Source organism: Polypterus senegalus, chromosome 1 (assembly GCF_016835505.1).
Source record: "Polypterus senegalus isolate Bchr_013 chromosome 1, ASM1683550v1, whole genome shotgun sequence".
Taxonomy (NCBI): domain Eukaryota; kingdom Metazoa; phylum Chordata; class Cladistia; order Polypteriformes; family Polypteridae; genus Polypterus; species Polypterus senegalus.
The window spans coordinates 271,511,851-271,525,078 of record NC_053154.1 but is presented as its reverse complement, the minus strand read 5'-3'; the positions used below and the strand labels follow the sequence as shown (position 1 = coordinate 271,525,078).

The window sequence follows — 13,228 nt, the reverse complement described above, 5'->3', positions numbered from 1 at the left end:
GTGTGTCCGGGTTAGAGCGGCTGTACGCCCCTTGGTGGCTCACATCAGTAATGACTGTGATGGACCAGTGCTGCGTTGTACTCAGTTATGCTGGTACAGACTCTGACACTCCTTAAATTTGACTAAGTGGGATTAAGAATGGGTGGATAGACAGCTGTATATCATGGCAGATACACTAGCACTGTCTCACCAAAGCAAATCATCGAAACTGTCCGCACTCTTACGTGGAAATGTGTACTGAAGAACAGATTTCTTAATGACACAACTGAGAATAAGCTCCTACATATTTAAATTCCAAAGACTAAAAAGGTGTTGCATTAAATTATTTAATCTTTGAGTGACTTAAATGTATTATATGCTTACATTTATTTTCTTTAACATGGTGGTGAGGAATAAATTTTGACAAGCAGCACCATTTTGATATTTCTTAATTTCATCATGATTCTCATCAGCTCCTAAACGGCACAAGCTTGCCTTAACAGGCCTAATTTAAATTAAACCTCCCTAACTAAGAATATTTTAAAAATAAAATGCACACCTACTGCTTCAGGGAGAAGGTATGAGAAGTGTCAGGTTTATAAGTGAAGTGCTGTGTTATAATAATCACAAGTTGCAGCAAGTAAGGTAAATATAGTAGCTAATGTGGAAGTTGCCTGAAATGTGTAATTATTTTATTATTAATTACCATTGTAAAAGGCACTATATATCATCCAGGTTATACTCATTATTTCATTGCTTAATTGAAGTGTGCTTAAACCTTTTGATATGACCATCTGTGAAGTGTTTTCTGTTCATTATGCCATGGGCTGAAATAGATAAGATAAAGAAGTCTATGAAAAGAAAATATGCTTCATACAGACAGTTCACTTTTGTAATCCTTTGGCTTTATATTTTTGGTTTTTGTTTTAACTGATTTCTGTCTTATAGGATCAAAAATTCTACTAAGTGTTAATGGTATTCCAAACAGGAACATATCTGTAATTACTATGTACATATTAGTAAGTACAAGGTTTTTGGACTGGCTACAGTTTGGTGCCTTAAGTTACATGTAATATCTATAAATGAATGGTGCTATCCTGACCAGATCAAAATCGATCCTTATTTTTGTTTTCCTTTCAAGCAGATGTTATGTTAGTAAAACATCTGTGTTCCTTCTTCTAAATACTGAAGTTTGTTTCTTCACACTAGCTCTAGAGACATTTATATATACTGTATATATAAATGTATGTATATACATACATTTATATATATACACCATTTAGCCACAACATTAAGACCACCTGCCTAATGCTGTGTAGCAGGTCCAGAGGGAAAAGAACGCAAAGGAACAAGACAGAATGGAGCTTAAAGAAAGAAGAAGGAAGGAGGAGAAAAAGGCCAGTGTGGGAGCAAGCGAGTGAGTGAGCAGGCTCACTTAAGTAAAGCCCCACAGTTGGAAGGAGAGCCCTGGCAGGGAGTAAGGCCGACACTCTGGAGCGGATAGAGCTTTTCAGTGGAGCAGGAGTAACCAAGATCATGGATGGCTCGCCGCGTAAGGCCGAGAAGGCAGCAGGAGTCGAGGAGGCTTAGGAGGGACAGTCCCAGCGTCAGTGCCCTGGCCATTGGGGACCAGAGTCTCGGTCTGGCGTGTAAGTTGTACGTGGCCAGGGGACGGAAGGTTACTAGACCAGTTAAGAGTCAGTTGCAGCTGTGAACGGGCAAGGCCCGTATAGGAGATGCAGGGGAGCCACCAGTTAAAAGGAGAAGGCACCAGGTTTTCATAAAGAACAGCTTCAACCATTGTTTTAACCTTGTTTTAAAGGATTCATTTCTTATGGATTTTAACCTCCACTTGTCACCTGTTTTTTTAAGGATTATTAATTTATGGACTGTTTTTGTACACTGAACTTTATAGTGGAACATTGATTTTGATTTTTGTTAATAATAAAATCATGGGACACTTGCACCATCCCCTTGTTCCCAGTGCGATTTGCCCTCATCTGCCAGCTCATCCAGTTACATTACCGATGGTATTGGGTTCAAGAGGCTCCCAAAACTGGAAGAGGAAGCAGGACATGCACCATCACACAGATCTGTCAAAAGATGAGCTCCACAAGGTCTCTGAAGATATCCTGTGATATCTGACCCGAAGAGATTAGCAACAGATCCTTAAGTCCTGTAAGACTTCAGACTTGTTTTTCCTGCGCATCTTACAGATGCTTAATTGGGCTGTGATATCGGAATGTGGAGGCCAAGTCAGCACCTGTAAAATCTTTGTCATGTTCCTCAAACTATTTCTGAACAGTTTTTGCAGTGTGGCAGGCTGTCACTGTCATCAGGGAATACTGTTGCCATGAAGGGGTGTACGTGGTCTGCAACATGTTTAGGTAGGTGATACGTGTAAAAGTAATATCCACACGAATACCAGGACCCATGATTTTACAGCAGAACGTTGCCCAGAGCATCACACTGCCTCTGCTTGTGATGCATTTTATGTTCTGACACTTTTCTCTCATGGTCAGCATTGAGTTTTTCAGTTATTTGTGGTACAGAAGCTCTTCTTAGAGATTAGACCAGATGGGTTAGCCATTGTTCACCGCATGCATCAGTGAGCCATGGACACCCATGAGCCTGTCGCCATTTGTCCTTCCTTGAACTACTTTTGCTAGGTACTAACCACTGCATACTGGTAAAACCCCACGAGACCTGACATTTTAAAGATAATCCCATTGTCTAGCCATTACATTTTGGACCTTGTTAAGTCACACAGATCTTTATGCGTGTCCATTTGTCCTGATTCCAGCACATCACCTTCAAGAACTAGGCAACTAGGCTTTAACTGACAGAGCCGAGGCAGACCAATACTCAAAGGGTTTAACTGCAGCCTGGTTGATTCTGGCAGAAAGAGGATAGTGCAAGGTATATTAAATTAGAAAATGAGGAACGGAAGTTGTTAAAAGTGACAAGCTCTGAGGCTTCTCCATCAAGAGGATGTTAATATGTCAAGACAGAACAATTCATACATAATAATAATTACTCCCTAATTCATACTTATGAGAAGCAGAAGAGAGTGTACGGAGGTCCAGCAAAGTATAGGTCACCAGAGTAATAGCCACAGAAAGAAATGAAGAGAGAAGTGACAGACTTGTACCCAAAGAGAAAAGATAACGTGTGTAAAATGATGTCAGCTAATCGAGGCGACCAAAGGCGGCAAAATGAATCAAAGGAGATACCCAATAAAAAACACATCCAGTGGGTGTGGTGAAATCTGTAAGTATTTTAAGTTGTTTGAATTGATAACTGTGATTTCTGGAGCAAAATGAACACACATTTATACATTTAATACACTTAAAATTAAGAAAACATGTAAAGGTGCTACATACACACATACAGTACCTACATACAGGTATAAATACATTAACAATAGTGCTTCTTAGTTTAATAGGTTCTTAAGGCTTCTAGTAAATTTCTTGTCTGTATAGTATTCACTTTCTAACCAGCTTTTCTAATTCAGGGTCATGGAGGACTACGGCTTATCTTTGCAGCTTTAGGCACAAGGCTGATACCAACACTGGAAATGGTAATTTAAATAAATGTTAATCTAAAAATCAGCTGAAAAAACTTAACAGACTTACTTTCCAACTTCATCAATAACGGGTGCTGGACATAACAGGTAAGTATCATCTATGTCGACTGGCTTCTCATCTAAAAACCAAACATACAGTTATTGTCAGATAATTATTTATGAAGGGCAATATATTTTCACATAATGGCTTCAAAATTACTATAAATACATACATATATGCATGCATACATCCATTCTCAAACTCGTTATCCAGTTCATGATTGTGGGTGCGGGGGCTTCAATGGATGTGGAGTCTACCCCAGAAGAAACAGGAGCAATGCAGGAACCAACTATGGAGCACCCGTTAAAAGCACAGCAAACTGCACACATTCACACTCACATGAGGCCAATATAGAATTCCCATTTAAGAGAATAATTTATACATTACAGAAAAGAATATATATTACATTAGTAATAAATAAAGTAGTGAAAAAATATAAAAACAATCTGTAGTAGTCCTGTCCTTACCCATAGAACAGAACAGCACAACTCTGTCTTTGCAAGAGAATGCAATTTTTTGTTCAAGATGTGCAAAAAAATTTAAACAACACTCACTTATGGTAACTGTGTCATTTATCTTAAAGCTGCACAGGACTTGGTTGATATTTCTTGCATGAGAAAATCCGTTTCCTTTTACCACTACTTGAAATTTCTCTGAAAATTAAATGAATTATACAATGTTAGTACATTTTTTAAGTTTCTGTAATTCAGTATTTATTAAGTGTGATTTGCATTAAAATAAGCAACTGTGTACCCCTGAGTTTGTCCTCAAGCAGAATTAAAATGGAAAAGTCAAGAATTGTAAAGTTACAGCACTAAGGGCTTATGAGTCACCTTCTTCCCATTCTTAACCTTTCATGAACACTCAATTCATTATAAAATTGAAAAAGGAAAGCTGGTTCCCTGGTGCTAATACTAAAAGTGATGCTGTTCTTAAATATCTTGTATTCCATAGCCAAAGGTGCTCTTTGTACTGAGGAGCTGAGATATCTGACCTTTTTAGTTCCTTAGGGCAGAACTTTGTGAAGAGGAGGCCGATAAACAGCATATGTTATAGGAGGAAAAAAGACAAGGATATAAAAACCTGTCTAAAAGCTTAAGTCTTTTTGAAAAGGAAAAAAAAAATCAAACTGAGAGTCCACTGTTCTCCATGGAAATACAATGAATGCAAGTACCACTGAGAGCACAAAAATTAGTTTGCTAAAGCTATACAGGTGTCTGATATCATAACAGAGAGATGACTTTCAATTTCTTGTTTTAAAACAAATCATATTTTTCCTAATTTATTTGAAGTATTTTTTACAGTTATAGATGTTTGTGTACTCAACTCTTTCAAAGGGCTTAAACTTAAACAAGCACAAAAATATAATGCAATAGAAGAGTATTCATGAAAACTGATCATTTTTTAATTATTTTACTTTAATCTTACCATATAATAAACATCAATATATCTAAAAAAACACTTCTGTTGAGGTAAAAAGCATAATTTAAATTGCTGGTTCAGTATTTAAAATAATTATATGAGCAGTAAAGACATTACACTTAAGATGTTTCTTCTAATGCCTTGTATGAAACAATGTTTAGTCATTTTACCATTTTATATTGATTTTTTAAAATGTTCTCACTTTTCGTATTAAACGTTTTTATACATTTATATATCTTATTTATTTAGATTTTAGAGACTATATATATCTGAGTGTACATCCATCCCTTGTTGGACTTACATTATTTTATTGTCTGATTTAAGAGTTACTTGATGCCATAACCAATCCCAGCAACATTTGCTACAAGGTAGGAATTAGCCCTGGATGGAACACTATCTATCTATCTATCTATCTATCATATAGTGCTTATAAATTAACACACAAGAAAAATCATACATATTTGTGTATAGTTATGTCATATTCTAATAATGTTTACAGTTTATTAATTACCTCATATTTAAAGCAATAAAAACAGATATTTCAAAAATAGTTAAACTGTTTTCATTAATGCTCATCAGAGAAAAGGCTGCCATATTCCAATCTGCATATTGATTTAATTTTCTGATATTTCCTTGTTTTAAACTGTTCCCTTTATGTTTGCACATTATATAGCCACACACAAGATATCCCTAAGTGCTTTGAAACTGAAAGTGTAATCAACTAATGGTGTTTACATAAATGCTTACTAATTGAGCAATGAAAACTGTGTTATTTTAAAAATAGCTGATTTGAAATTGAATGGCAGAGAAACTCAGGCTGTTCATAGCTGGTATCGTGCATGTCATCATCACTTTACATCTCCTGACACTTCAATGTTCTACTGGCAGGCACTTTAGCTTCAGTACTAACTCCACCCAATCAGCCATCACATAACCCAGCCTCCTATTAACCTGTCATTTGTACAAAAGAACCATCTACCTTTATAATTACATTTACTTAAAATTTAAACGGTTGAGTGATCCGTGCGCCTTCTACTGCAAATGCTGGTTTGCATTAGAGTAATGTTGCTGCAGCATGTTGGATTGACTAATTCTATTTAATTTCAGGTCCTGGTTGTGACCGCGTCCTTTTCTTTCCTAGTTACTGTCATATTATACATTGTCGATTTTGACAAGATAGCGAAGGGAAAAAGGTCAGCTCTGAAATAAGCGGGCAGCGCTGGCAGCAAGATGGTGGGTTGAAGCTGGTGCGCACTGGCTGTGCTGTCGGCTTCGCTTCTGTGACTCTGATGAGAAGCTGACTGTTTGCATCCACACCTGGTAGTTGATGTGGTCGGTAGGATGCCACATTCAGCAAGACCTTTCAATCACATCCGTGTACCGTGAGCGTAATCAAAGCAATGATGCTGTCAAGTTATATAGTATACACCTTCAGCTCCAAACTGATGGCCTGTTCACAGGCTGCATGTCCTGGTCGTTTTAAATCAGACAGATTATAAAGATAGATGATAAAGACGAGCATGCCAATTTACATCCACAGCTAAAGAAAGCTTTTATGTTCTGTCAGTATATGAAAAGAATTTTAATATTTTTACATAAATGTGAACTAATGAACTTTGTGTCAAAAGATTTTTGGAATTGCTATAGCAATTTATTTTAGACTCTTTTTTTGTATATAAATGCAATATAAAAGATAACTTTCAGTGTGAAATCATTATGCTTAAAAACACTAAAGCAGAAGTAGCTATAAATAAAGAGTGAGGTAAACTGTATAGAAATTATCATTTAAGTTATTATCATTTGAAAGCTTTAAACTTGCCATTTTGTGTACTTGTGTAAGATATACAGTGTATGCAGTGTGTGTTATAACTCCACAAAACAAATAACATATATTTAAAAGCATGAAAGTATAACAAATAATTAATGGCAGAGATTTTTTAAATGTATAAATCATGCCCCAATTTTTCAATCTGTTATGCCTGTTCTGTTCATGAATCTATGTGTGACCCTGTTTTGCTTAATGCGATCACAAGCCACTTAGGTCAAAAACTCTCCTGCGTACGGCAGATGAATTTGGTTTGACATGACCTTATTAGTGAACAGTAACAGAAAGAATTTAACGTATTACCCGGACAGCAAGACACAAGGCCTCGTCCCATTTTCTTTACTTGATTAATTTCAATAATGGTTAACCGTCCAAGACATTTGAAATTTCTTGTCTGTACTTAAGCAAATTCATTTTTAATCAATCAAAATTCTTTGGCCACCAAAATGTACAAATTAGAACATTTTGTAAAAGTAAAAAAACAAATTACTTTTAACGTAGAGTACATACCTCCGGCACAAACACTTGAGGGTTCTGCTGCTAAAATTTCAATGCAGGATTTTCTAAGAATCTTAAAAATAATCATAAAATAACACAGAGTTAATTTTATTCTGCATCATGTTGTATATAAAAAATTGTCACTTGAATATGGAACACCATGTGTGCCAAAATGAAATAAATAAAATGGAAATTAAGAAATAAATCACATGCAAAAAGTACAGTGATATGGAAATGAGTCAATAAATTGTGAAGAATGCATCTCCATATATATATAAAATCCAACGTCTGTCTGTCTGTCTGTATGTCTGTCCACTTTTCATGAGAGAGCAGATTTAGATCAGGTTTTTTTCTATAATTTGCTTGAACATTCCAGTTGATTTTGCGACTTCTCTCATTGCGTTATGTATCATAGTTCGCTTGCAGTACCGATTTATTTGCACGAATCCAAGAGACGTGCAGCGGGCCGAGGAGAGCAGGGCGGGGACCTCATCACTCACGCACCAGCCTCGGGGCGTGTACCTTACCTCCGCTTAACGAGCAAATAACAGAACTACTTTGGATTTGGATTGGGTTTGTTTTCTATAATTTGTTTGAATACTCCGATTGATTTTGGAGTAGTGGCTGTGAGGCTAGGGCTCTGCACTGGCGATCGGAAGGTTGGCGGTTTGACTCCCGTAAATGCCAAAAAGGGACCCTGCTCTGTTGGGCCCTTGAGCAAGGCCCTTAACCTGCAATTGCTGAGCGCTTTGAGTAGTGAGAAAAGCACTATATAAATGTAAAGAATTATTATTAAGTTCTCGCGCTAAGAATCATAGTTCACTTGCTGGAACGATATATACACGCTAATCCGAGATAGAGGCTGCAGGCCGAGGGGAGAAGGAAGCATGACATCAGGAGTAGGGAGCTGGGCTGGGCCCTCCTCACTGTCTTGTTTCACTACTATGTGGACGGAGCCACGGGGAATGGCTAGTATTTAAATAAAAGTCAAATACTAGGTGGGGTGGTGGCTCTGATGCTAGGAATCTGCGCCGGCAATGGAAGCATCACCAGTTCAAATCACGTAAATACCAGAAATGACTCTACTCTGTTGGGCCCTTGAGCAAGGTCTTTAATCTGCAATTGCTCAATCCTGAGTATGATGTTAATCTGCCTCCAGCTCTGCAATCAGGTCCTACAATTTACAGGAAAAACTTGGGGGTTGGTGGCAGGCTTGGCACTCCAGCCACCATAAAAAACCCACACGCTATTCCAGTGTGGTGCTGAGGTGTCACCCACTGCACTTGGGTCCCAATCCAGGTGGTTCATTGTGTGGTGGGTGCAGCAATGTGCTATCAGTGCATGTTCCCAACCCCTCTCTCTCTCAAATACTGTAATTACTACAAAATACAGTGTTATCATTTTATTTTGGTTCAATAATGTAATTACCTTACATTTAATTATTTCAGGTTTTGTTTCAAAGTGATCTTACTTTTATAGACTTTATGATTTACCAATACATATTTCCAAATTACTCTTTTAATGGCTGCACTATTTGTTTAAAAATGTCTCTTTTCATGAAGGTTTTGGCAATTGTAAGACCTTCAGGCTAAACCTCTTCCTATTGGTTAGTCTTTTCCTGTTGATTACTTTTGCCTGACTGTAGACAGCAGGCTACAAAAGATCTTTTTAGTGCTACTTCCTTGACTTTTAAAATTGCAAAAACACAGAGCAAATAAGAGTTCTGATAGCTAAGTTTTACAGACAAAATATACAAAAGTAATTTTCCATACTGTAAAGTGTATTGTGCAATGGGCAGATTTAGTAAACAAAGATAAACTGTACTTTCAAAACCTAACAATTTAGTTACACTTTCCCCCTGTTATGATCCATGAGAAACACAACATAAAACAACACATATGCACCCTGTTCCTGCTCTTTAACATAAATACTGTCGGTATCTCCAATTGCTCTACTTGCTGTCAAATTGTCGCAGTCTGTGTCTATCTCACTCTACATCATGCACCAAGAACAACCCACATAATTAACATTGGACTGCTATTTTGTCTCTAACTAAAAGTTTCCATCTGTCTTCTTGAATGTTTTCAAGGCTTGTGGAATTCTGAGGCTCCCAGTCCCTGTCCAATGGGTAACTGCCACTTAAGCACTTAGCCCCTCCGATCTGAAGAACAGTATGTCGGACACAACATGATGTGGATGGCATATTGGGGATGCCCAAACAGATAATTGTTGAAGAGGTTGTCAGTTGTTTAAGACTGATTGAGTACTATGTCTGCACAGGATCAATCTTAATCAGTTTTAAACTACTAACGGCTTCTTCTTCAAAATCCACATTTTCAAGAGCACTTATATGTTTGAGCATTTCCAATACATTGTCAATTTCTCTCAAAATGACATCATGTGTTAAATGATATCTTTCTATTTTATTTGCAAAACTATCAAAATTGTTAACTGCCTCCACATCTTTGCCAGATAAAATGCAAGTAGTGGTAAAGATCTTTGTTAGCCTATCACCTAAAACCAGCAAATATCAGCAAATGATTAACCAATAGAAAAAGGTTCAACCTGTTGGTCTTTGTCTTGATTGACAAGTGATGAGACCATGAAAAGCGACATTAATGACCCTTTCAGAAATGTGCCATTCAGAAGAGTCAGTCAGTCAGTAAGTCAGTCATTTTCTATCTCATTCAGTCCTGAACAGGGTCATGGGGGACTACTGGAGTCTATACCAGCTAGCATAGGGTGCAAGGCAGAAACAAACCCTGGGTGCCAGTCCATCGCAGGGCAAACACACACACGCACACCCCAAACACACACTAGGGCCAAGCACTGGAGGAAATCCATACAGACACGGGGAGAACATGCATTCAGGAACATCCCATTGTTAATTAAAAACTAGGCCTATTTGAAATAATTAAACATAAGGTAACTACATTATTGAATCAAAATAAAATGATGACCTTGTATTTCACAATAATTACATGACTTTCTTTTAATCATGTGTTTTTTCATAATTTATTAACTCATTTAGATATATCACTTGTACTTTTTCATGAGATTAGTTACTTCATAATTGCCATTTTATTTATTTAATTTTCACACAAATAGCATTCCATTATTTAAAACTTTTCATTTGTACTTAACACATTGATATTAAAGCCTAAAAATGTAACATTGTTCCATACCGAATCAATAGTTCCTCCAAGAGCTTGAAATCCTCCGACAACAGGAAACACGTGTTCTATAGTGTCAGCTATTGTGGCAAGCTTAAAAATATTAACAAAAATATAGATATTTTATTATTAATTCCTATATCATATAAACAAAATATATTGACTTGATTTTTCCATTACAGGGTTATGGGAAGCTGGAGCACAGAGCAGCCTGAGCGCACTCATGTACACACCCATACTGACTTATGCCAGGCATACTGTATTTAGAGACTACAATCAACACAATATGCATGCCTGTAGCATGTTAGATTATTCAGTAGTACCCAGAAAAAAGCATTACAGACATAAAGGGGTGTGGAAAATCTACAATAATTGGGTAATTAGAAAAGTTCAGGTTCATGCATGTGTAAAATAACTATATTAATTACACAGTATTAAATATACCCATTTAAATATACAAACATATTTTACACCACTTAAGAAGTATCCTACTCATTTTATTAAACAACACTATTCGATCTACAGGATTCTTAAATTTTTTGGTTTATGCTTAAAATTAAATAGTGTTGATCTGCGAAATTTGTCAAAGTGTTTTTCACAGCAAATATGCTGTGTTTTCCAGTGACCTTGTTTTCCTATAAATTTGCCATGTGGCTGGCTTAGATGAACTTTTCTTTTCTCAGTGCCTGATGATGCTTCACAAGACTAGCATGATGTCACAGAGATAACACAGCCTCCTGATTATATAAAGCTGATACTGTAAGTGGGCCAAAAATGATCAGAAAACTTGTAAATACATTTAAACACAAAATGAGCACACGGAAGGAAACTGAAAATGTGTAGCTGAATTTGTGTCTTAAAGGTAATGAATGTCTTTTTGTATGGACCTGTATGTTATCTCTGTGAAATATGCGCGAATAACCCCTTAATAGTATTACCAAGAAGAATCCATGTGTTTCAGTGTTGCACTTACTTGGTAACATTTGCAGTGAACAAGCAAAAGCATCAGGGAAAACATTAAACAAACTTTATTTTTCAGTTTGAGAGAGATGAGTACCTGCTATTTCCTCTGTGTGGGGCAAGCCTTAATAAAATCATACTTCCTGCCTGCTGTTCTGATATTTATTTTATTTATTTATTTATTTTTTTATTAATTTTATTACAATCCATACAAAACAATCAAGTTTTTACAAAAAGAAGAATTATGTTAAGAACAGATTGATCCCCACCCCTGAGAGAGAGAGCAAGCCAAACAGCGTAAAATTTAAGGCTTGTAAACATACCTGGTTTTGCTGCCGCTCCTCCCTGTTAACAACACTTTTCGCAAAATTCGCCTTTATTCTACACTTTCTCACGCTTGTTTTATTTCTTTTACTGTACGTATAGTTCGTGGATACAGCCGACCTGAATTGCATGGATTTGGCTTAATATTTACAGATTTTATGGACTCTACTTTGACTGGGAACAGCTGAGTCTGTGGATCGCGGGACGAGACCTACGAACATTTCTTTGTACCTGGCGATCTATGACCTCGGGATAATCTTTCTCCGTGATTATATTCGCTATGCTGATCTGCTCCCGATTCATTTTACAGTACTGTACGACTGGGATCTGATCTGATGCTCATATTAACCTGGCTTATGGCTCCGTTGCGATCACGCATGAAATTATCAAGCGTTATTGTTTGTGGCTGTGTATTGGAACCTGCAAATCCTGCTACCTCCTCCTGCTATGCTTTCTGCTGCTTTGCTATCGCCGTTCATCTCATCTAATCCAAATGGTTCCGCTATGCTGTGCTGCTTCTCCACTGCTTTTCAGATAAGTATTGCCAAGTATCATGCTAAAATACTCTCATGACAAACTCCTTCTTATTAAACAGTTTGTCCAGAGCAAATGGTCTGATTGGAACATCCTAAAAGACGCCGATATTTTACAGCGCCCGAAATATATACATCGCGGGTCAGGTCGCCGCCACCGCCGGGGTGCGAATGAAAAGACAACCGGCAGCATTTGCTCAGGAATAAGCATTCCTTCTCATGGCCCTGGAAATACAAGTGTCAGTGTGCCAAATTTACATTCTGTGGAAATAAACCCTGATCACAGCTCTGTGCAAAAAGATGCCTCATTGACTAACATTGCTCTGTTTAACTCAAGATCTCTTAATGGCAAAGCATTGGTGCTGTCAGAACTCATCACTGACACCAAACTTGATATACTGTGTTTAACGGAGACTTGGCAAAAACCAAACGAATTGACGTCTCTCACGGAGGCGACTCCACCTGGTTTCACTTTCCATACAGAACCTCGCAGCTCTAGACAAGGAGGTGGGCTAGCGGTAATTATCAGAGCAGACTTAAATATCAAACGAATCCCAATTGACTGTCCACTGTCTTTTGAGTGCCTGGCTCTTAAACTAATAACGGAAACAGGTCCTGTCTCACTCATTGTTCTTTATCGTCCCCCAAAATACAATGCATCCTTCTTATCTGATCTGATTGAACTTTTAACCCACCTAAGCTCTTACTCTCAGAGAATTATCCTTCTTGGTGATTTCAACATCCATATTGACATTACTACATCTAAACTGAGAAATGAATTCCTATCCTTACTGGACTGTTTTGACTTGACACAACATGTTGATTTTCCCACCCACTCTGGTGGTCATATATTGGATCTGATCTGCACTTCTGGACTATCTGTTGCCA

General features: G+C 37.3%; 1 protein-coding gene across 1 annotated transcript in view; it reads right to left on the bottom strand.

The window, feature by feature from the left end:
- LOC120542065 (anthrax toxin receptor 1-like) overlaps positions 1–13,228 on the bottom strand; it is a 177,879-nt gene that overhangs the window by 64,846 nt on the left and 99,805 nt on the right. The window contains exons 8-11 of the mRNA XM_039774198.1: positions 10,536–10,616; positions 7,363–7,423; positions 4,160–4,258; positions 3,615–3,684 (exon numbers count right to left, since the gene is read on the bottom strand). Coding sequence (XP_039630132.1) covers positions 3,615–3,684; positions 4,160–4,258; positions 7,363–7,423; positions 10,536–10,616 — 311 coding nt within the window. The remainder of the gene's footprint in view (positions 1–3,614; positions 3,685–4,159; positions 4,259–7,362; positions 7,424–10,535; positions 10,617–13,228) is intronic.